General features: G+C 39.2%; 1 protein-coding gene and 1 non-coding gene across 8 annotated transcripts in view; one reads left to right on the top strand and one right to left on the bottom strand.

Annotated features, from left to right (window-relative positions):
* Positions 1–487: 487 nt before the first annotated feature.
* ZFAND4 (zinc finger AN1-type containing 4) overlaps positions 488–25,649 on the top strand; it is a 100,227-nt gene continuing 75,065 nt past the window's right edge. For 4 of the 7 annotated variants that reach the window (XR_003210024.2, XR_012381746.1, XM_025881076.2 and 1 more), the window contains exons 1-2: positions 488–623; positions 7,870–8,170. Coding sequence is in view for 3 of the 7 variants with exons in the window: in XM_025881076.2 (XP_025736861.1) it covers positions 7,909–8,170 (262 nt within the window). In the remaining 4 variants the exon portion in view is untranslated. Of the gene's footprint in view, positions 624–7,869; positions 8,171–24,413; positions 24,570–25,649 lie in introns of those variants that run through there. The other 3 variants (XM_025881077.2, XM_073904497.1, XM_073904498.1) reach the window with 3 other exon arrangements.
* Positions 8,612–8,719, bottom strand: LOC112830996 (U6 spliceosomal RNA). Its single transcript, XR_003210046.1, has one exon. It is a non-coding gene; the product is annotated as a U6 spliceosomal RNA (small nuclear RNA).

The raw sequence follows: 25,649 nt of genomic DNA, 5'->3' as shown, positions 1-25,649 counted from the left end.
GGCCTCGCTTAACCGACACCCACCACGGAACGCAGAGGAAGCCCCGGCTCCCGAGCAACCGCCGGCGTCGGGCAGCCAGGCCCCGCCCCCGTCCCCCGCCCGCACCCTCGCTGATTGGAGAGCGACGTGAGCGCTGGCGAGCGATTGGTACGCGGTGTCACAAAGGGGCGGGGGCGCGGCGGCCGTGGAGTGTTGCTCGTCAGTACTTCCCGCAGCGTTGCTCGCGGGGCCGCGCCTCTCTGTGGGCCTGCGGGCAGGCGAGCGAGTGGACAAGACAGCCGGGGAGGGCGCCCGGGGCTGCGGGCCGCTAAGTCGGGCCGCGCTGCCGCCGCCGTCCTCCGCGAGCCGGAGAGGAGCGCCGGCCGCTCGGCGCAGGGCAGCCGGGCCCCGCCCCCTCCGCCGCCGCTGCCCTGAGACCGGCGCGGCCCGACGCCTTCCCCGAGGACGTCGCCTTCACTTGCCGTACCTCCGCTGGCGCGGCGCTGGTGCCCCGCCCCGCCCCGTCCGACGGGTGCTGATCTGCCAGTCGCCGATTCTGACGCGGAGCCTGCGCACTGCCCTCCAGATCAGGCCTGTGCGTGTGGGTAGCCGGAGTTTGTCCCGGAGGAGCACGGGCTGCGCAGGTGACCCAGTGGGCTTCGAGTGTGCCCATTGAAGGCTCGAGTAGACAGACGTTGGCTTTGAGGGATTTCCCAGACCCGCTAGAAAATTGAGTCCAGGCTAAAGTTTAGGGTACATATGTATGAAGTGGTGGATAGAATTCTGTAGCTTGAGTTTAAAACAGGAATGTTTTCACATAATTAGTAGAAACAGTTCATTAAAAGCAGTGTTTTTAATGGTTGCGTAACGTTCTGGATCTCTTCGTATTGGGGGAAAAGTTTAAAAGATAACTGCCCTATGTGGCTAATATTCTTTACAACAGGATAAAGTCGATTCCTAGTGATATTAGTTATTTAGCGTCATTATTGGCTTACCCATCTTTAACTTCTCTCTCGTCTTTGTGTATTTTTTAAAGCTTTTTCAGAAGAAAGTAATGTTTTTGGGTATTGATTTAGGAATGTTTTTTGATGCCATTACTCTTAATAGCTAAGTATGTTTTTTATAAATTATTGGTAAAAATTCTGGAAGTGTTTTTTTTTTTTTGCTTTACCTGCCTCTTTTTTTTTTGCTCTTGCTTTTGTATAATTTAGCTGTTGATGTTCTTGCAGCATTTCCCATCCTGTTTTTGAGTCTTCATTGCCCCTCGTTTTCCAACATCATAGGGTTCCGTAATGTGCTTAGTGGAGAATGACCACGCACCACTTTCAGAAGCTGTCAGTGGGCCCCGGTGTTAATACTGACTAGGTCTTTGACCTGCTGGAACTTTCATTTGCTCCTCTGCCATCATCTAGTCCTCCAGTCTGGCTTAACCAGGTTTCACAGCCTCATTTTGTTCTCTCTCACTGTGTTTTCTACTGAGAAGTGTAACTATTTTTTAGAGGCATACATTTCAGTTTTGAATTTGGTTACCAACCTTGCTCCTTTCTGGATTTTGGAGATTACGCCATTGATTAGTTGCCAAACTTTTGGTGGGTGTTCCAGTGCAATTTAGTGCTGCACTCAGTTGTTATATTTCTTTTGGCCCATAGTTGCTTTTTCCATTCTCATTATTGATGAAGGACTTCCAAATCTGTCTGTTACCTTCTCCCCTCTCCACTTGTGTATTATATTCAGGGTATTGTGGAAGAGTGCTGTGGTGAAGGGAATGCTCCTTATATCTTTTGTCTCTAAATTTCTTGGGCAGGCACTGGTCACCCATGCCTTTTTTCAGCATTCTGGACCCCTGACTTCTGTTGCTAGAGCTGCTACTATGTAGGTGGGAGTGCTGTTTCCTTTGGGGAAACAGACACTGATAATTCTTTAGTACATTCTTATTTGTTGGAGCATGATAGGTGTGTTTTTAAGAATCCACATGTTACCCAAAATCATGTTATAAAAGCAGTTGTTTCAGTGAGGGGGGAAAAGAAGTTAGGGATTAGCTTCATAAAAATTCATTTTTCCTACAGGCACTTCAATGTTTTAAAGATATAAAAACCAAAACCCAAGCAAGACAGCCATTTATTTGGCTTATATTTAAGAGTTGTGGCCTTTTACCACTATCACCAGTGGTATTATTAGCATAGTACTTTGTATTGTTATATTTATTTCTCATTGTTTTGATAAATAGTATTATAGCACTCAGAGCAGCTGTCCTGCTAGCAACAGCTTTTCTTCTTGCAGTGCCATCTCTGTAGGACCATTAGCAGTCTTTACAGTGCAGTTCAGGTTCCCTAATTAATTCTACTTCCAGTTGGTGTTATAAAAATTCACACTATAGCAGAAATCCATGTATGTGCATGTATGTTATGAGCTGGACAAACTTTGGTGGACTTACTTTGGAGTGAATCATAGCATGAGTCTTATGGAAAAGCAGTATTTGTACAAACTTTTAGAGCATGACCAAATATTTTTTCATCTCTTAAGACAAGGGTAGTACCATATATGTTTCTCACAGGTTTGTTCCAAGGATCAATTGAAAGAGTGAATATTTATTTACTCTTTCATTGAACAAACCTTTAATTAGTACCAGTATACACAAAACACTGTGGTAGGTGATAGGGCAGAAAATCAGATGTGGTTTCCCTCTTAAGTAGCTTACAGTTTATTTAGGAGAATAAGAAAGTCACGTAAAAGTGAAATTGATTGTAATGTAATTGTAATATATGATGGAAGGTCTGGGGACGAAGGAGAGTCACCGTAAAAGGCTTTGTGGAGTAGTTGCTATTTGAGCTGAGTCTTGAAAGACGGATTAGGTTGCTTCTTAGGTAGCCAAGTGTGGGGATGGCAGTGGGTAGAGTCAAGCAGGAGAAATGAGATAGAAGCTGTTGTATTCTGAAGCTCCAGGTGCAAACGATTAGAAGACAGATGTACCAGAGGTGTTGCAGGGTGGGATGATGTATGTGTATAAATAAAATGAGGCTGGAAGGGGAGATGCATGACTGCAGGGCCTTTCTCAGGAGTCTGAATTTTATTCTGTAGGGAGTGAATTAATTCAATGATTTTATTCTATAGGCATTCTCTTCTGTGGAAGCCATCATAGGGCCTGGAGCTAAGAAATAACATGCTCAGTTCTACCTTTTAAAAAGATAGTTATGTTACCACACCATATGTCATTAGGCAAATGCAAACTAATACACTGAGTTACCACTACACACCTACTAGAATGGCCAAAATCCAGAACACTGACAAAATCAAATGCTGACAAGGATGTGGAGCAATAAGAACTCTTATTCATTGCTGGTGTGAACGCAAAATGGTACAGCCACTTAGGAGACACTTTGGCAGTTTGTAATAAAACTAAACACATTGTAAGATCCAGCAGTCACACTCATTAGCATTTCCCCAAGGGTGTTAAAAGCATGTCCACACAAAAACCTGCACACAGATGTTTATAGCAGTTATATTCATAATTGCCCAAACTTGGAAGCAAGCAAGATATGTCCTTCGGTAGGTGAATGGATAAATTGTGGAATATTTATACAATAGAATATTATTCAATGTCATAAAGAAATGACCTATCAATCCTTGAAAAGACATGGAGGAAACTTAAATGCATATTACTAAATGAAGGAAGCCAATCTGAAAAGCCTACATACTGTATGATTGCAACTATATGATATTCTGGAAAAGGCAGAACTATGGGGATGGTAAAAATATCAGTGATTGCCAGGGATTTGGGAGGGAAGGGTGGATGAATTGGTGAACTACAACGGATTTTTAGGGCAGGGAAACTATTCTGTGATAGTGTAATGGTGGTCATGTTTGTGAAAACCAGTAAAATATACAACACCAAGATTAAACCATAATGTAAATTATGGGTGTTGGGTGATAATGAGGTATCAGTGCAGTTTCTTCAGTTGTAACAAATATACTGCTCTGGTGTAGGATGTTGACGGGGAGGTTGTGTGTGTGTGGGGGCAGGGAGTATATGGGAACTCTGTAAATTTTGTTCCCAGTGTATTCTCTGAGACCCATATTACCTTGATACCAAAACCAGACAAAGATATATAAATAAAACTAGATCAGTATCTCCTATGGATATAGATAAAAAAATCCTCAAAAAATACTAACCAAGTCTAGCAACATATATAAGGATTATAAACCATATACAAATGAGATTTATCTCAGGAATGCAAGGTTGGTTCAACATATCAGAATCAGTGTTTTTTTTTTTTTAAGATTGATTTATTTAGAGAGCAAGCACACGGGGGTGGGGAGGGGTAGAGGGAGAGGAGAGAGAGAATCTCAAGCAGACTCCCTGCTGAGTGGGGAGCCCAACCTGAGATCAAGACCTAAGCGGAAATAAAGAGTCGGATGCTTAACTGACTGGGCCACCCAGCTGCCCCCCATCAGTGTTCTTTTAAACACCATATTAATAGAATAAGAGACAAAAACCACATGATCATCCCAATAGACACTAGACAAAAAATCATCTGACAAAATCCAATACCCTTTATGATTTGAAAAAAAAAACACTTAAAGTAGGTGTAGAAGGGAATGCCCTCAATGCAATATTGATTTATGTATGAAAACCCCACAGCCAAGATCAGTACCTTAGGGTGAAAGACTGAATGTTTTTCCTCTACGGTCAGGAATAAAATAAGGTCTGTTACCACCACCAGTACTCAACCTTGTATTGGAGATTTAGGCAGGATAGTTAGGTAAGAGAAGGAAATAAAGAGCATCTTTTTTTTTTTTTTAAGGTTTTATTTATTTATTTGAGAGAGAGTGAAAGAGAGCACATAAGAGGGGGGAGGGTCAGAGGGAGAAGCAGACTCCCTGCTGAGCAGGGAGCGCGATGCGGGACTTGATCCTGGGACTCCAGGATCATGACCTGAGCCGAAGGCAGTTGCTTAACCAACTGAGCCACCCAGGCACCTGGAAATAAAGAGCATCTTATTAGAATGTTGAAGACTGGTTATGAAGAAGTAAAAATCTCCATTTGCAGATGACATGATCTTTGATGAAGAAAATCCTAAGGAATCCACTGAAAAACTATTAGAACTAATAGATGAATTCTGCAGGGTTGCAGTGTACAAGATCAATATATTTTTTTAAAGATTTTATTTATTCATTGGAGACACGGAGATAGAGAGAGAGAATATGAGCAGGGGGAGAAGCAGGTCCCCCGCCGAGCAGGGAGCCTGATGTGGGGCTCAATCCCAGGACCCCAGGATCATGACCTGAGCCGAAGGCAGACACTCAACCATCTGAGCCACCCAGGCACCCCACAAGATCAGTATATTAAGATCAATTGTAGTCTACACTAGCAATGAACAAATTGAATAAGACACAACAATTTCATTTATGGTAGCATCAAAAAGAATATAATTCTTAGGAATACTTCTTTTTTAAGCAAAACTTGTACTCTAAAAACTATAAAACGTTGTTGAAAGCAATTTAAGAAGTTTTAAATAAACTGAAGGACATTGCATGTTAATGGATTATAAAACAATATTGTCAAGATGGTGATATTCTCCAAATCTGCATACTCAACACAGTCTTTATTCAAAAGTCCAACTGGTGTTTTTGTACAATAGACAATCTGATCCTAAAACTCATATGGAAATTCAAAGCACTCAGAATAACCAAGAATCATGAAAGAACAAATGAGAGAACTCACACTTTCTGATTTCAAAACTTACTGCAAAGGTAAAAAGACAATGTGGTACTGTTATAAGGACATGTAGATCAATGTAATAGAATTGAGGGACTGGAATTAAACCCTCATATTCATGGTTAATTGGTTTTTGCCAAGGGTGCCAAGACAATTCAATGGGAATAGAATAGTTTTTCCAACAAATGCTGCTTGGACAATTGGTTTTTACTTGCAAAAGTATAAAGCTGGACCCTTCTTTCACACCATCCACAAACATAAATTCAAAATGGATAGACCTACATATAAGGCTAAAACTATACCATTCTTAGAAAAATATATGCAAGTAAATCTTTATTACTTTGGATTAGGTCAAGCTTTTTAAAATGTGTTGCCAAAAGCACAAGCAACAAAAGAAAAACAGCCATATTGGAGGTCATTAAAATACACTTTTGTACTTTGAAGAATACTGTCAAGAAAATTAAAAGGCAACCCATAAAACTGGAGAAAATATTTTTAGGAGGCTTGTATCTAAACAACATTAAAAATCCTTTTTATAACTCAGTAATAAGACAGCTAAAGTAAAAATAGACAAAGGATGTGAATGTATTTTTCCGAATTGACATTTCTGTAAAGAAGATATACAAATAGCCAGCCAATAAGCACCTAAAAAGATGCTCAACATCATTAGTCTTTAGAGAAAGAAAATTACAACCACAGTAAAATACTACTTCACACTCTGTAGGATGGCTTTAATCAAAAAAGATAATAAAAAGTATTGGCAAGGATGTGGAGAAATCAGCGCCCTCTCTTCATTGTTGGTGGGAATGGTTCAGACCACTTCTGAAAACAGTTGGTGGTAACACAAATTGCTAAATGTGTAGTTACCACCTAAGCCAATAATTCCAATCCTAGGTATCTATGGAAGAGAAAGGAAAACATGTCCACAAAAAAACCTGTAATCAAATGTTCTTATAGCATTATTCATAATAACCCCAGATTGGAAACAACCCGACACACCCGTCAACTGATGGCTGCATAAACAAGTGGTATAGCCATACAATGTGTTATTATTCAGCAATAAGAATGAAATTCTGATACATCTTAGAATCATGGATGAACTTTGAAAATGTTATAAGTGAAAGAAGCCATTCACAAAAGATTACATATTGTATGATTATGTGAAATGACCAGAATAGGCAAAATGACAGAAAGTAGATTAGGGAGTGCCTAGGGCTGAGAGGGAAAGGGAGAATTTGGGAGTGATGTTTATAGAGTATGTGGTTCCTCTTTGGGGTGATGAAAATGTTCTAAAGATGATTGTGATGGTTGTACAATTCCGTGAACATAATGAAAACCAGTAAGTTTTAGACTTTAAATAGGTGAATTTTATGTTATGTAAATTATATTTTAATAAAGCTATTGTAAAGATATACCTACCCCTCCAAGAAGATGTGTATCACCTGTCCTAGTTTAAGTTCAAGACATTCCCTTTACAGAGTTTTCACTGATTAATAGCAATTTATCAATTTGGTTGTCCCTATTCTCCTAATTATACATTTGTAATTTATTTTAGGACTTCTGTCTGTTGTGTTTACCTCTCATATTCATTAGTCATTGCATGTTTGTGTGTAGAGATTAGGTCTAATGTCTTACCAATATTGATGTCATTTTAGTGCTGTACTGATAACTTCTGGAATGCTTATTGATAATTTAGTGAGTTTCCTATTTTTAAGGAACCTATTAACATGATTGGTGTTCTTTTATTCAGAGTGATTTAGATGTACAGTGGTTATAAAGTTATATGGATTAGAAAACAATTTACATGGATTAGTAGAGGATATGCATAAAATTTTCAAAATCTTGCAAATACATATCTCTGTGTGGAGTTCATTGGTTTAAATGTCATTAACAAATACATATTTGTCAAGTATGAACTATAAGTAGATGTGCTGAACTCTAGTAAGATACAGGAAAGTATTGTAAATATACCTGTTCTTAATAATCTTACAGTCTGATTGGGAGAGTGGTTTTGAAGACAAACTTGAAAGATAGAGGATTAGACGAATTAAGTACTAAAAAGAATTCTGGGGCTCTCTGACAGATTGATGTGGGCCAGAGTTATTCAGAAAGTCTTTATGGCAGAGTAAGACTTCCAGATAGTCTTGTTAAAAAAATTATTCTTGTTTTTTTAGGTACAAAAGTCAAAACATGAACAACGATATGTATTACCAATGTTCAAAGCTGATTTGGCTAGAACTGGAATACAGTTGCCTACAACATATTCCAGAGGAATTGGAAAAGTCAAAGTAATGGATAACAGAAAAGATCCTCCATTCTTCAATGAAGATAACGTGGGACCATTTTACTACAAACTTCCTTTCTATGACACCATGGAGCTCTTCATTGAAACATTGACTGGAACATGTTTTGAGCTGAGAGTTTCACCCTTTGAAGCTGTTGTTTCTGTGAAAGCAAAAATTCAAAGACTGGAAGGTACTAGTTTTTCTTTGGTTTTAGGGTATGAAGATTAAATTTGTTCATCAAGAGTGTATAATAATTCTACCTTTTCTTACGGATAAAATGTCACACCTATATGGAATTAGGAAGAATAGGGTAATGTACCTCCATAGGCCCCTTACTTAGCTTCAGCAGTTATCAATTCATGAACTGTCATGTTTCCATTCCTATATTCCTCCCACCCCCTTCCACTTCTACAGATTCTTTTGAGGGAAATCCCTGGCATCGTGGCAATAGTATGTGAAATAATATTTTAAAATACTTTTTCAGTAGGTTATGATGATATGCAAAATTTGCCATAAGTACCTTACAGTTACTTGCAATGGGAAATCATAATTGAGTTCCCTTTTAGCTGTTTACCTATTTATACTACTTTGCAGACACCTTTATTTTTTTATTTTTATTTATGTATTTGTTTAAAATATGGAATGCTTCACGAGTTTGCATGTCATCCCTGCACACGGGGCTGTGCTAATTTTCTCTGTATCGTTCCAATTTTAGTATATGTGCTGCCAAAGCGAGCACTACTTTTCTTTTTTTAATGTGGAGATTTTCTAAGAGTTTTGGCTTACATTTACATATATTTGAAGTTTCCTCAGTATAGCAGGGATGCTGAATATGGTGCAGTGTCTCTGTGGTTTATGTGTTTGTGAAAGGTGTCATAAATTTGTGTTAAAATTAGAGTCTTTTTCTTTGTACTCTGCAGATTTCTGAAATAAGTGGTATTTGCCATTATAGTTGTTAGAACCCAGTATGTACTTGAAAATTAAATTGTTCTCTATAACACTAAATGGATCTTGCTGTAATTTAGAAGTAGTAACTAGCATTGCCCCCTAGTCCAGTTTAAGTTCAGCATTGTGGAAGGATGATTAAGGTTGGAATCTTTTATCTTTGTAAAGGCAAGGATCCTGGTGACTGAGCTTCTAAATATTTGCTGTTCTCTACTAACTAACCTCTATTAAGTTAGTGGCCAGCTGAGTCCAGTGACCATATTAGTATATCCAGTAATGGCACATGAAACCTCTTTCCCTCAAGTGGTTTGCCGAGACATGGAGTCAGAATAGGTTATTTTGACATTATTCTCCTTTTTTATTAATATGGTGGCATAGTGATACCTTTTTAGGAGCAGGAAGATAAAACCCTCTTCTGTTCTAAATAATCTCTGTATTTTCCCCCTTTCATGCATTTTGAATAATCTTCATGCAGCCAAACCACTTTAGAGAGTATCTTCCTTAGGTATCTTTTTTTTTTTTTTAAGATTTTATTTATTTGACAGAGAATGAGAGGGAGAGCACAAGCAGGGGGCGCAGCAGGCAGAGGGAGAAGCAGGCTCCCTGCTGAGCAGAGAGCCTAATGTGGGACTCGAACCCAGGACCCTGGGATCATGACCTGAGCCAAAAGCAACGCTTAGATGACTGAGCCACCCAGGTGCCCCTTGCTTAGGTATCTTAATGTCGAGTAAATTTGAGCTTAAAAAAATTCGGGACTCATCCAAGGGAAATGTTTAGTTACTGACAGAGTTGGTTTCAGAGCCATGATGTAGACTTCCTGTCCTCTGTAGGAGTAGGCATAGTCAGTGTAAAAGCAGTGGCTTTCTAGTTATGGGACAGTTGAATCTTTGTATAGATGTTTATAAAGCAAATATAGTTACTGGGAAATTAAATGAGGTAATATAAAATATAAATATAAATCTTGCTGTCATAACAAAATACCATAGACTAGGTGGCTTAAAAAAAACGGGTATTTATTGTCTGACAGTTCTGGAGCTTGAAAGTCTGAGATCATGGTACTAGCATGGTCGGATTCTACTAAGGGCTTTCCTCCTGACTTACAGACTGCCTTTTTCTTGCTGTGTCCTCATATCGCAGACAGAGAGCGAGAGAGAGAGCACTCTGGCATCTCTTATAAGGGCTCTGATCCCACCATGAGGACCTTATTCTTTTTTTTAAAAATTTTTTTATTGTTATGTTAATCACCATACATTACATCATTAGTTTTTGATGTAGTGTTCCATGATTCATTGTTTGTGCATAACACCCAGTGCTCCATGCAGAATGTGCCCTCTTTAATACCCATCACCAGGCTAACCGAAGCCCCCACCCTCTTCCCGTCTAGAACCCTCGGTTTGATTTTCAGAGTCCATCATCTCTAATGGTTCGTCTCCCCCTCCGACTTACTCCCCTTCATTCTTCCCCTCCTGCTATCTTCTTTTTTTTTCCTTAACATATATTGCATTGTTTCAGAAGTACAGATCTGTGATTCAACAGTCTTGCACAATTCACAGCGCTCACCATAGCACATACCCTCCCCAGTGTCTGTCACCCAGCCACCCCATCCCTCCCACCCCCCACCACTCCAGCAACCCTCAGTTTGTTTCCTGAGATTAAGAATTCCTTATGTCAGTGAGGCCATATGATACATGTCTTTCTCTGATTGACTTATTTCACTCAGCATAACACCCTCCACTTCCATCCACGTCGTTGCAAATGGCAAGATCTCATTCCTTTTGATGGCTGCATAATATTCCATTGTGTATATATACCACCTCTTCTTTATCCATTCATCTGTCGATGGACATCTTGGCTCTTTCCACAGTTTGGCTATTGTGGACATTGCTGCTATAAACATCGGGGTGCATGTACCCCTATGGATCCCTACATTTGTATCTTTGTGGTAAATACCCAGTAGTGCAAATGCTTGGTCGTAGGGTAGCTCTATTTTCAACTGTTTGAGGAACCTCCATTCTGTTTTCCAGAGTGGTTGCACCAGCTTGCATTCCCACCAACAGTGTAGGAGGATTCCCCTTTCTCTGCATCCCTGCAAACATCTGTCATTTCCTGACTTGTTAATTTTAGCCATTCTGACTGGTGTGAGGTGGTATCTCATTGAGATTTTGATTTGGATTTCCCTGATGCTGAGTGATGTTGAGCACTTTTTCATGTGTCTGTTGGCCATTTGGATGTCTTCTTTGGAAAAACGTCTGTTCGTGTCTTCTGCCCATTTCTTGATTGGATTATTTATTCTTTGGGTGTTGAGTTTGATAAGTTCTTTGTAGATTTTGGATACTAGCCCTTTATCTGATATGTCATTTGCAAATATTTTTTCCCATTCTGTCAGTTGTCTTTTGGTTTTGTGGACTGTTTCTTTTGCTGTGCCAAAGCTTTTTATCTTGATGAAATCCCCCTAGTTCATTTTTGCCCTTGCTTCCCTTGCCTTTGGCGATGTTTCTGGAAAGAAGTTGCTGCGGCTGAGGTCGAAGAGGTTGCTACCTGTGTTCTCCTTTAGGATTTTGATGGACTCCTGTCTCAACGTTTAGGTCTTTCAACCATTTGGAGTCTATTCTTGTGTGTGGTGTAAGGAAATGGTCCAGTTTCATTCTTCTGCATGTGGCTGTCCAATTTTCCCAACACCATTTGTTGAAGAGACTGTCTTTTTGCCATTGGACATTCTTTCCTGCTTTGTCAAAGATGAGTTGACCATAGAGTTGAGGGTCCATTTCTGGGCTCTCGATTCTGTTCCATTGATCTATGTGTCTGTTTTTGTGCCAGTACCATACTGTCTTGATGATGACAGCTTTGTAATAGAGCTGGAAGTCCGGAATTGTGATGCCGCCAGCTTTGCTTTTCTTTTTCAATATTCCTCTGGCTATTCGGGGTCTCTTCTGGTTCCATACAAATTTTAGGATTATTTGTTCCATTTCGTTGAAAAAAGTGGATGGTATTTTGATGGGGATTGCATTGAATGTGTAGATTGCTCTAGGTAGCATTGACATCTTCACAATGTTTGTTCTTCCAATCCATGAGCATGGAACGTTTTTCCATTTCTTTTCGTCTTCTTCAATTTCTTTCATGAGTATTTTATAGTTTTCTGAGTACAGATCCTCTGCCTCTTTGGTTAAATTTATTCCTAGGTATCTTATGGTTTTGGGTGCAGTTGTCAATGGGATCGACTCCTTGATTTGTCTCTCTTCTGTCTTGTTGTTGGTGTATAGGAATGCCACTGATTTCTGTGCATTGATTTTATAGCCTGCTACTTGACTGAATTCCTGTATGAGTTCTGGCAGTTTTGGGGTGGAGTCTTTTGGGTTTTCCATGTATAGTATCATATCATCTGCAAAGAGTGAGAGTTTGACTTCCTCTTTGCCGATTTGGATGCCTTTGATTTCTTTTTGTTGTCTCATTGCTGTGGCTAGGACTTCTAATACTATGTTGAATAGCAGTGGTGATAGTGGACATCCCTGCCACGTTCCTGATCTCAGGGGAAGAGCTCTCAGCTTTTCCCCATTGAGAATGATTTTCGCTGTAGGTTTTTCATAGATGGCTTTTATGATATTGAGGTATGTACCCTCTATCCCTATACTCTGAAGAGTTTTGATCAAGAAAGGATGCTGTACTTTGTCACATGCTTTTTCTGCATCTATTGAGAGGATCATATGATTCTTGTTCTTTCTTTTGTTAATGTATTGTGTCACGTTGATTGATCTGCGGATGTTGAACCAACCTTGCAGCCCAGGAATAAATCCCACTTGGTCATGGTGAATAATCCTTTTAATGTAATGTTGGATCCTATTGGCTAGTATTTTGGTGAGAATGTTTGCATCCATGTTCATCAAGGATATTGGTCTGTAGTTCTCCTTTTTGATGGGGTCTTTGTCTGGTTTTGGGATCAAGGTAATGGTGGCCTCATAAAATGAGTTTGGAAGTTTTCCTTCCATTTCTATTTTTTGGAACAGTTTCAGGAGAATAGGTATTAATTCTTCTTTAAATGTTTGGTAGAATTCCCCTGGGAAGCCATGTGGCCCTGGGCTTTTGTTTGTTGGGAGATTTTTGATGACTGCTTCAATTTCCTTAGTGGTCATAGGTCTGTTCATGTTTTCTATTTCTTCCTGGTTCAATTTTGGTAGTGGATACATCTCTAGGAATGCACCCATTTCTTCCAGGTTATCTAATTTGCTGGCACAGAGTTGCTCATAATATGTTCTTATAATTGTTTGTATTTCTTTGGTGTTGGTGGTGATCTCTCCTCTTTCATTCATGATTTTGTTGATTTGGGTCCTTTTCTTTTCTTTTTGATAAGTCTGGCCAGGGGTTTATCAATCTTGTTAATTCTTTCAGAGAACCAGCTCCTAGTTTCGTTGATCTGTTCTACTGTTCTTTTGGTTTCTAGTTCATTGATTTCTGCTCTGATCTTTATTATTTCTCTTCTTCTGCTGGGTGTAGGCTTTATTTGCTGTTTTTTCTCTAGCTCCTTTAGGTGTAGGGTTAGGTTGTGTATTTGAGACCTTTCTTGTTTCTTGAGAAAGGCTTGTATTGCTATATATTTTCCTCTCAGGACTGCCTTTGCTGTATCCCAGAGATTTTGAACAGTTGTGTTTTCATTTTCATTGGTTTCCATGAATTTTTAAAATTCTTCTTTAATTTCCTGGTTGACCCATTCATTCTTTAGTAGGATGCTCTTTAGCCTCCGTGTATTTGAGTTCTTTCTGACTTTCCTCTTGTGACTGAGTTCTAGTTTGAAAGCATTGTGGTCTGAAAATATGCAGGGAATAATCCCAATCTTTTGGTACCAGTTGAGACCTGATTTGTGACCTAGGATGTGATCAATTCTGGAGAATGTTCCATGGGCACTAGAGAAGAATGTGTATTCTGTTGCTTTGGGATGGAATGTTCTGAATATGTCTGTGAAGTCCATTTGGTCCAGTGTGTCATTTAAAGTCTTTATTTCCTTGTTGATCTTTTGCTTAGATGATCTGTCCATTTCAGTCAAGGGGCTGTTAAAGTCCCCCACTATTATTGTATTGTTGTCAATGTGTTTCTTTTCTTTTGTTAGTAAGTGCCTTATAAAATTGGCTGCTCCCATGTTCGGGGCATAGATATTTACAATTGTTAGATCTTCTTGTTGGATAGACCCTTTAAGTAGGATATAGTGTCCTTCCTCATCTCTTATTACAGTCTTTGTTTTAAAATCTAATTTGTCTGATAGAAGGATTGCCACCCCAGCTTTCTTTTGGTGTCCATGAGCATGGTAAATGGTTTTCCACCCCCTCACTTTCAATGTGGGGGTGTCTTTGGGTCTAAAATGAGTCTCTTGCAGACAGCATATCATGGTTCTTGTTTTTTAATCCAATCTGATAGCCTGTGTCTTTTGATTGGGGCATTGAGCCCATTTACATTCAGGGTAACTATTGAAAGATATGAATTTAGTGCCATTGTATTGCCTGTAAGGTGACTGTTACTGTATATTGTCTGTGTTCCTTTCTGATCTATGCTGCTTTTAGGCTCTCTCTTTGCTTGGAGGACCCCTTTCAATATTTCTTTCAGGGCTGGTTTCGTGTTTGCAAATTCCTTTAGTTTTTGTTTGTCCTGGAAGCTTTTTATCTCTCCAGTCCTTTCTGGCCTGCCAGGTCTCTGTGGATAGGTCTGTTGCCAATCTAATGTTTCTACCACTGTAGGTTACATATCTCTTCTCCCGAGCTGCTTTCAGGATTTTCTCTTTGTCTCTGAGACTCGTAAGTTTTACTCTTAGATGTCGGGGTGTTGACCTATTTTTATTGATTTTGAGAGGGATTCTCTGTGCCTCCTGGATTTTGATGCCTGTTTCCTTCTTCACATTAGGGAAGTTCTCTGCTATAATTTGCTCCAATATACCTTCTGCCCCTCTCTCTCTTTCTTCTTCTTCTGGGATTCCAATTATTCTAATGTTGTTTCATCTTATCGTATCGCTTATCTCTCGAATTCTGCCCTCATGATCCAGTAGTTGTTTATCTCTCTTTTTCTAGCCTCTTTATTTTCCATCATTTGGTCTTCTATATCGCTGATTCTGTCTTCTGCCTCATTTATCCTAGCAGTTAGTGCCCCCGTTTTTTATTGCACCTCATCAATAGCCTTTTTGACTTCGACTTGGTTAGATTTTAGTTCTTTTATTTCTCCAGAAAGCGTTTCTCTAATAACTTCCATGCTTTTTTCAAGCGCAGCTAGTATCTTTAAAGTCATGATTCTGAACTCTAGGTCCGACATCGTACTAATGTCCGTATTGAGTAGGTCCCTGGCTGACTCTTGTTCTTTTTGCTGAGGTGTTTTTTTTCATCTTGTCATTTTGTCCAGAGGAGAATAGATGAATGAGAGAATAAAATGCTAACAGGTTAACAACGTCCCCAGCAAATATACTCTATATAAATATACTCAAATCAGAATAGACCTGAAACCAGGGGAAAAGAAAGGGAAAGAAAGAAAAAAGAGAGAGAAAAAAAGAAAAAGATAAAAACAAAAACAGAACAATTCAAAAGAAAAACAGAATATGATCAGATATGATCAGGTTAGTGCATAGATCAGTGCCACACACTAGATTTTGAGCATATTTTGGTCTGTTAGAAGAAAGTGCCTCCTAAAATCTTAAAGGAAGAAAGACATATATGTACAAAATAAGGGTTGATACAACGAAGGCATGGAAGATGACTGTAAAGATGAAAATTATAAAAGATTTTGTAAAAGGAATTGGTAAGAAGTTGTTTGAAAAAAAAGATTTAAAAAAAAAGAAAAAAAAAGGGAGAGAATGTGATCAGGCAGGAGACTAGAACAAAGCCATATACTAGTGATTTAGGGTATATTTTGATCTGTTAGAAGAAACTGTATCTCAAAATTTTAAAGAAAGAACAACTTATATATATATATATGCCAAAAATAAGGGTAACTACTATGAAGGGATAAATTTTCTAAAAATGAAAAATAAAAAATGTTTTTTTAAAAAAGAGATTGCTAAGATGTTGGTTGAAAAAGGGAAAAAGAAAAATTCAAAAAAAAAACAGTTAAAAAATTAACTTTGAAAAACTAATGAATCATGGTAAAAAAGCCATGAATTCTATGTGCAGTATTCCCCTAGCGCTGGAGTTCTCCCGTTCTCCTTGATTGGTAAACTTGGTCTTGGCTTGCTGGCTGTTCGTGCTGATCTTCTTTGGGGGGGTCTGTTGCCATGGTTCTCAAATGTCTTTGCCGGAGGCGGAATTGCCCTGCCCTTGTCAGTCCGGGCTAAGCAAGCTGCTCCGGTTTGCTCTCAGGAGCTTTTGTTCCCTGCAAGCTCTCGGTACAGCTTTGGAGGACCAGAGTGAAAATGGTGGCCTCCCAATCTGCGCCCAGAGGAGCCGAGAACTCGGGGCCCCGCTCCTTAGTGCGCCCCCAGAGAAAAGCAGTCACTTCTGTCTCCCCGGTCTCTGGCCGCACTCGGTGCTCCCCTGGCCTGTGACCGAGCGTTTCTCTCTGGCACCCGACCCCGTGTGGAGTCTCCAAACCCAGCAGATCCCTGCGGTGCGCTCCCGCACCGCTCCTTCCAGGTGAGGAAGGGGAGTCTCCCCAGCTCTGCCGCTTTTAGGGTCCCTGCTGGAGGAGCAGTGTCCCGACTGGGCTGCGAATCACAGGTTATGGCCACCCCGAGCTGAGAGTCCGCGCCTCGGCTCCGTCTCTGCAGCCGGCTTCCCCGCTCTGATACCTCGGAGCTCTGCCGCACTCAGGCACCCCGGTCTTTCTGTGACCCCGAGGGTCCTGAGACCACACTGTCCCGTGAGGGTTCCACCCCCAGCTTAGCCACTGGAGCGACGTCCCTCAGCAGAGCCGGCTTCTAAAAGTTCCGATTTTGTGCTCCGGGGCTCTATCTCTTGCCAGAAGCAGCCACGGAGGCCCCCTCCCCCGCTGTCTATCTCCCGAATATCGCCTCGGATTCACTTTTCTGCATGTCCTACCTTCCAGTAAGTGGTCGCTTTTCTGTTCAGAGAATTGTTGCTATTCTTTTCTTTGATCTCCTGTTGAGTTCGTAGGTGTTCAGAATGGTTTGATCACTATTCAGCTGAATTCTTGAGACCAGACGAAATCCAGGTCTCCTACTCCTCTGCCATCTTCATGAGGGCCTTATTCTAATGACCTTATTTAAACCTAATTATCTCCCAAAGATCATATCTCGAAATACCATCACATTGGAGTTTGGGCTTCAAGATACAAATTGGGGGTAAGAACACAGTTCAGTCCATAGCACCTACCATAAGTTGTCAGTAGCTCTTAATTCCTTTTCCCCTTCCTGATCTTCATATCCCTCACCCTTTTCTTTCCTCCTGTTCTCCATACTTTCTTGTAGCTTCCTGCAGCCCATGGGCACGGACAGTCATTCTGTTCTTTAGGAGGCTTCAAGAAGGCGTCTTTCATGAAAAATGAATTATGATTTTTTTCTGTGTGATCTATTTCTTTTGTTTTCTTTCTTTCTTTCTTTCTTTCTTTCTTTCTTTCTTTCTTTCTTTCTTTCTTTCTTTTTTTCTTTCTTTCTTTCTTTCTTTCTTTCTTTCTTTCTTTCTTTCTTTCTTTCTTTCTTTCTTTCTTTTTCTTTTTCTTTTTTTTTTTAGAGAGAGAGAACATGCAAGCAGGGCGTGGAGGGGCAGCAGGAGAGAAAGAACCTCAAGCAGGCTCCATACCCAGCACAGAGCTAGGCGCAGGGCTCAATCTCACAACCCCGAGATCATGACCTGAGCCGAAATCAAGAGTCAGATGCTTAACTGACTGAGCCAGCCAGGCATACCTGATCTTTCTGCTTCTACCCAGGAAGACATTTGGGGCTAAAATGGTGGGTAAGGATCTCCAAGACAGAGGGATATGGAGTAGGGAATATAGGAAGGCAGGAGTGACACTGCTCAGTTAATCCTTCAGGGAAATGGTTGTTCTGCCAGACTGCTTTCCTTTTGGGTAACTCTCGGTAAGTTCAGAACTAGAGTCTAGTAAGAGATAGGAGGGTAGATGGAGGGGACTATGGACAAAGAGTTGAAGGAATGTGCTGGTTAGGAATGATGAGGCTGATTTGCAACGATGGGGATGGAACTAGAGGGTATTATGCTAAGCCGAATAAGTCAATCAGAGAAAGACAAGTATCATATGATCTCACTGATACGTGGAATTTGAGAAACAAGATGGAAGATCATGGGGGGAGGGAGGGAAAAATGAAGCAAGATGAAACCAGAGAGGGAGACAAACCATAAGAGACTCTTAATCTCAGGAAAGAAACTGAGGGTTGCTGGAGTGGAGGGGGGTGGGAGGGGTGGGGGGCTGGGTGATGGACACTGGGGAAGGGTATGTGCTGTGGTGAGTGCTGTGAATTCTGTAAGACTGATGAATCACAGACCTGTACCCCTGAAACGAATAATATGTTAACTAAAAGGAAAAAAAAGGAATGATGAGGCTGTAGCAAGAAAGGAGCAGAACCTGCAAGGGAACAGGCCTTGAAGGGACAGGAGCACGGGAGCCAGACTGCCTGATTTCATATTTCTAGCTGAAGAGATTACTTAACCTCTATTTACCTCACTTGTGCTAATTTAAAATTGGAATAATAATAGTACCAGTCATAAAAACTTGTTCTTAGGATTCTTAGTTAATAGATATAAAACATTTAGCAGAGCATCTATGTTCTTTATCAGGGGAAAATGGTTACTCTGTGGAGATAGTGTAGTATGTACCCGTGGATATAAGAACTACGTCCTTGGGAGAAGATGTAATTTAGCTCTCTTAGTTTTCCAGAGAAGGTGAAATTTTTGGAGCTTATCACCTAGAGCATTGGTGTGCAAAGGAGAGTGCATACTACTCAGAGGATATGAAAAATAATCCAGTAGAATTTGGAAAGAAAAAATGTGCCAGGAAATGTAAGGGATTATTGTCATTTGGTTCATGATCGTCATGGGCAGCGGATTTCCTAGACATCCAGTCCTTGGCATTACTGCTCCCTAGTAAAGATTTCTCTTCTATGCATGGAATAGGATTTTTTTCCTGGCCTTCTTATGAGTAGGTGGGACCATGTTATTAGTTCTGGTGAATGAACTATGAATAGAAGTCTCTACCAGCCTGAGTCCCTGAATAACTGTAGTGAGCAGAACCCCCCTGCTGACATGCAGTGGACATGTAACATGAGCAAGAAATCAATTTTTGTTGTAAGCCAGTAATGTCTCTGGGGTCATTTGGGGAAGATTCAGCATAACCTACTTTATTCTGACTGATACAGTCTCAAATAGGGATCCTTTTTTTCCCCACTACATAGATAACTGGTCTTTAAATACCATTTGTTGAATCATTCTAACCTTTTCTCACCAAATTAATTTCATACCTGTCATGTATGACATTTTTATGTGTACACACAACTCTTGATCACTTGATCTATGTCTGTGTCTTCATATGCCAATATTACACTCTTATTTATTATAGTACAACTTACAAGTTTTGATAGCTGATAATGTCCATTCATGTTAAGAATCGTTATGTTGTCGGGGCATCTGGGTGGCTCAGTGGGTTAAGCGACTGCCTTCGGTTCAGGTCATGATCCTGGCGTCCCGGGATCGAGTCCCTTATCGGGCTCCCTGCTCAGCAGGTAGTCTGCTTCTCCTTCTCACCCTCCCCCCTCTTGTGCTACTCTCTCTCATTCTCTCTCTCTCAAATAAATAAAATCTTAAAAAGAGAGAATTGTTATGTATTCTTAGAGAATTGACCCATTTATCATTATGTAGTTCCTCTCTATCCCTGATCTTCCCTGCCCTGAAATCTGCTCTGTCTGCAATTAATATAGCTACTCCAGCTTTCTTTTGATTAGTGTTAGCATGATGTATCTTTCTCCATCCTTTTACTTTTCTCCCCAACTTTATTGAGGTATAATTAACAAATAAAATTGTATCTATCCCTGTACTTTTTTAAGAAAAGATTTTATTTATTTATTTGACAGAGAGAGACACAGTGAGGGAGGAAACACAAGCAGGGGGATTGGGAGAGGGAGAAGCAGGCTTCCCATAGAGCAGGGAACCCGATGCGGGGCTCAATCCCAGGACCCCAGAATCATGACCTGAGCCAAAGGCAGAGGCTTAATGACTGAGCCACCCAGGCACCCCTCTATCCTTATACTTCTAATCTATATATATCTTTATGTTTAAAGTGGATTTCTTATAGACAATATGTAGTTGGGTCTTCATTTTCAGGTCTGATGATCTCTGTCTTTTTTAATTGGTTTATTTAGGCAGTTGATGTTTAAAATTATTTTTTATATTGTTGACTTAATAACTACTGTATTTGTTACTGTTTACTCATTCTCCTGGTTCTTTGTTCCTTTGTTTTCACTCTTTTCTGCCTTTTGTGGTTTTAATTAAAAACTCTCTTCTTGCTCTTTGCTCAGTGGAGAGCCTCCTTCTCCCTCTCCCTCTGTCTGCTGCTCCCCCTGCTTGTGCGTGTGTGCATGCTCTCTCTCTCTCTCTCTCTCTGTCAAATAAATAAAATCTTTAAAAAAACCCCAAAAAACCCAAAACTTCTCTTCTTGCTTGCAGGATTTGTAATGAAAAGTTCCCTATAATTATTGTCTAGTTTTTTCCTCCACCTTCTTTAAAGATTTTCTCTTTGTTTTTGCTTTTCTGCAGTTTGATATGATATGCCTAGGTGTAGATTTTAAAATTTTTATCCTCTTTGGTGTTCTCTGAGTTTCCTGTTCTATGCATTGGTATATCTTGTTAATTTTGGAAAATTCTGGGCCATTATTACTTAAAATATTTCATCTGTTCTGTTTTTCTTCTAGTATTCCAGTTACATCTTTTAAAATTTTTCACAGTTCTTGGATATTCTGGGTTTTTTTTTTTCATTCTTTTTTTCTCTTAGTATTTTAATTTGGGAAGTTTCCATCAACATTTCTTTAAGCTCACTGATTCTTTCCTTCCATATCCTGCCTACTTATAAGCAGGCCCATCAAAAGCTTTTAAAATATGTTATTGTTTTTTATTTCCAGCATTTACTTTTAATTCTTTTGTATACTTTCAATCTCTCTGTTTTTTCATGTTTTCTACTTTTTCTTTTTAAAAGATTTTATTTATTTATTTGACAGAGAGAGAGATACAGCAAGAGAGGGAACACAAGCAGGGGAAGTGGGAGAGGGAGAAGCAGGCTTCCTGTGGAGCAGGGAGCCCAATGTGGGGCTCGATCCCAGAACCCTGAGATCATGACCTGAGCAGAAGGCAGATGCTTAACGACTGAGCCACTCAGGCACCCCTATTGTCTACTTTTTCATTAGATTTCTTAACATATTAATCATAGTTATTTTAATCTTCCTGTCTGATAATTATAAAATCTGTCATATATGAGTCTGGGTCTGATGTTTGTTTAATTTCTTCATACTGTGATTTTCTTTGAGCATGCCTTATAATTTTTTTTTTTGAGAGCAAGATGCAATGTATTAGGTAATAGTAACTGAATTAAATAGGCCTTTAGTGTGAGCTTTTATATTAAACTAGCTAGGAGTTGGGCTTTGTTTAATGTTTGTTGTAGCTATAAGTGCCAGAGGCTTCAAATTCCTCTAGTTTCTTTGTTTTGTCTCCCCTGTTGTCTTTGGGTTTCCCTAAGAACTCCTCCTTTGAAAGAATCAGTGTCCTGTACCTCTTTCACCTGTAATCTGCTGTTATTATGTTAGATCCCTGTTAGCCTGGTGGTAAAGTATTGGGGAAGGGAAACCATCTATAATCTTATAATGCAGTCTCAGTTTTCTGGTGGACCTGTGTTCCTAGACCATGACCTTCATTGTGTTTGTTAGTATCTCCCCTCCCCCCACCCTAGTATTACTTAGGTGCAATAAGAAGACTAGAGATGTCTGGAATCAGTGAAATATCCTTACCCCAGATGAGGTAAGGTTCTGATAAAGTGAGTGTAGACCTTTATTATGGAAACTAATCTAAACTTTTTCTTAATGTTTGTTTCTACTCCCTCTGCCTGAGCTACAAGAAGATCTTTCTTGACTCTTCACAGTGAGAACCAGGTGGGATTCCTAGAGATAAAACTCTCAATAGTATGGTAGCCCCCCCCCCAAAACTATGGCCTCCAGGAATTCCTCAATCTCATACTAGTCCATACTCAACCTCTACCAGTTCTTTAAAGTTACCATTTAAGTGTTCCTTCAGGTAAGCAGATCTTGGCTGTAACTCTTTTCATATCTCTGTAGATTTTGGGGTGATGGTTTGCCCTCCTACCTGTGTCTCCAATGGATGGAAGAAGAGTTGCTGGTTTTCAGTTTGTTCAGCTTTTTTTTTGTTTGTTTTAAGTATGGGAATGGCAACTTATAAGCTCTTTACATGTAGTATCTGAAACTGGAAGTCTCAGTATTGTTTTTAGGGTAACCACATCTGTCAAGACCCTATTTCTGAAAGAGGTCACATCTTGAGGTTTTGAGGTTTAGGGTTAAGACTTCAACATATGAACTTATGGGAGACACAGTTCAACCCATATCTAATATATAGGTCTGTTGTTATTGGCAAACATTACTGTCATGTAACTATCACCACAATCAAGATAAAGAACAGTCCCATCACCCACCAAAATCCTCCTGTGCTTTTGTGGTTAACCTTTTTATGTAAACCCAGCTCCTGGCACTCACTGACCTACCTCTGTCCCTATAATTTTGCCTTTTCTAGAATTTCCTATAAATGGAATCACATAGGGACACCTGGGTGGCTCAGTCGTTAAGCGTCTGCCTTCGGCTCAGGTCATGATCCCAGGGTCCTGGGATCGAGCCCCACATGGGGCTCTCTGCTCAGCGGGAAACCGGCTTCTCCCTCTCCCACTCCCCCTGCTTGTGTTCCCTCTCTTGCTGTGTCTCTCTCTGTCAAATAAATAAATAAAATCTTTAAAAAAAATAAATGGAATCACATAGTATGTAGCCTTTTGAGTCTCATTTCTTTCACTTATATATAATACATAATACATAATGCATTTGAGATTTATCAACATTGGTACATGTATCAGTAGTTTATTCTGTTTATGGCTGAGTAGTGTTCCCCTGTATGACTACTATACCATACTTATTTCCAAATTTAGGGACGTGTGAGTTGTTTTCAGTTTGTGGTGATTCTGAATAAAACCATTATAAACTTTGATGTAGTTTTTTATGAGAGTATAGGGTTTCATTTCACTTGGATAAATACCTAGGAGTGAAATTGCTGAGTTTTATATTAAGTGTACATTTAATTTAATAAGAAACTGCCAAACCGCTTTACAGAGTGACAGTACCATTTTGTATTTCTGTGAGTAATGTCTAAAAGTTCTAGTTGCTCTGTATCCTCATCAGCATGTGGTGTTGTCTAGGTTGTTTTTGGTTTTGTTCTTTGCTGTTCTGATAGATACTGGTGATATCTCATTGCAGTTTTACTTTGCATCTCCCTAATGATTAATGATATTGAACAGTTTTTTTATTTGCTTATTGGTCATCTCTTTGTCTTCTTTCATCAAGTGTCCATTCGGCCTTTGCCCATTTTTTCATTAAGTTGTTTGTTTTCTTGTTACTGTGTTTTAAAATTTTCCATTATGGTTTCTTATGCTTCTTTGACTCTAAATTATTCAAAAGTGTACTTTTATTTCCATAGTTAGGAGAACTTCAAAAATTTCATTTTATTATTAATCACTAATTGCAGGTGGTCAGAATAAATAGAATGCTTATGGCAAATATAATATTCATATGTATAATTGTCATTGAGTTTTATAGCAGCCTGGGGCCCTTTAAAAATTCATGTGTGGTATAGAAGAAACAGGAAGAAAAAATTGATGAGATGAATTATTGAGGTAATAAGTTCAACTGTAACTTGTTCAGAAGTACAATGAAACAGACTTCTGATTCTGGCCATATGGTGGAAACCCTTCCTAGTACAAACACATAAGTTCTGGGTAAAAGTTATTAAAAATATTTTTTTCCAGTGTCTGTTTCCACTTTATTAATATAATGGAAGCAATAAGGGGCCTGAAATGAGAAAATGCAGTTCTTCCAAGAACAGGCAGTGGAGCAGGTGTTTGTTTCAGAAACATCTCCCAATCTCTGATGACCCCACAGCCTGGAAGCAAAGGGGAAAGGAGAGAAAATCTGGTACCTCAGTACAGTGGGAAGTTGGCTCAGAGATAAATCTGTTCCCCAAACCCTACAACCACCATGTTTTTGTTTTGTTTGTTTTGCCACCTACTTTCTGGTACTACAAGATGCTTTTGGATTATCTTGTATACATACTGCATTGTCTTAGAATCAGCCATATCTCCAAGGAGTCCTGGTTCCTTTTATTGGAGTAGTATTAGAAACCAAGATCTGGGCATGACAATTGACTTTTCAGCCACAATAATAGAAACCAGAAGACAGTGGAATGTTATCTTTACAAGGCTGAGAGAAATAACAGTCTTTAGAATTGAGTTTGTCTTTCCAGGATGAGGACAAAATAAAGATATTTCCAGAAAAAACAAAACTTGAATTTCCAAACAACAAACTTGCAAAAGGAACTGCTAAAGGAAATATCTTAGAAGACAAACGATCTCTAAAGGAAGTTGGTGCAGGATGGAATGGTTATGAAAATGGCACACTTGTGGGTAAATCTAAATAAACATTTCTTAAAAAATAATAATGTATGAAGGTCTGAAAAAGTTGAATTAAAATCCTGATAACAGTGACATGTAAGTGAAGAAAGAGTTGTTTGTAATGACAGTGCTAAGGCTCTTAGCATTGTTCATGAAGAGGATAAAGATGTGATTAGCTCTAGATTCATATTACCAAATATGATCATTTAAATTTCTGGAGTAATCACTAGAGATTAGAAATAGAGTTATCTGATTTCCAAATGGTAGAAATACCTTACCTTCTTCTGTTTATCAAATTAATACATAAAGGAGGCAGGCAGTTAAAGCAGAACAGGTAGAAAACACAAAATAGGAGGGTAAAAATAAATAAGGGTATGTCAGTAATCCCAATAATGTAAAGTGGATTAAAAAAAAACCTCTCTAATTGAATGACCACAAGGATAGATTGGTAAAAAAAAAATCTGTGTGAAATGCTATTTACAAGAGGCTTAATCTAAGATGTAAGAGCCTCAAAATGTTGAAAGGACTGAAAAAGATTCACTAGGCAAATACTATCCTGAAGAAAGGTGGTGTTTCTGAATTAATAATTATGTAAAATGCATTTTAAAGTGAAACGTGAACAAATCATGTAGGGATGTTCATAGTAGTATTGTTGATACTTTTAAAATTCTAGAAACACTCAAAAGAGTACACTACAATGGATAAATTGTGGTATATGTAAATATTATATATTGGAATAGAATTCTGTGGAATAGATTACAACAGGGAAAATGATTGGAATAAATAGTTTCATGCATGACATGGGTAAATTAAAAACAATGGTGAGTAAAAACAAATCTTGTAGGAATAAATACACTATGATTCTACATATATAAAGCTCAAAAAGGGGCAAAAGAAACCATATTACATATTGAAGTAAAGGAATAACAAAAATCAGAGGAACAATTCACACCAAGTTTGGAATGGTGATTACCCCTGGGTGGAGGGAAGAGAATGTAGTTGGAGAGAAGCATGGAAGTGTTTTTTCTCCATATCCTCATCAACACTTGGTATGGTTGATCTTTTTAATTTTAGTAATTCTAATAGGC

The sequence above is a fragment of the Callorhinus ursinus genome, unplaced genomic scaffold (assembly GCF_003265705.2).
Source record: "Callorhinus ursinus isolate GAN/ISIS: 27379988/994484 unplaced genomic scaffold, GSC_fseal_2.0 scaffold20, whole genome shotgun sequence".
Taxonomy (NCBI): Eukaryota; Metazoa; Chordata; class Mammalia; order Carnivora; family Otariidae; genus Callorhinus; species Callorhinus ursinus.
This window is presented reverse-complemented; position numbering and strand designations above follow the sequence as displayed.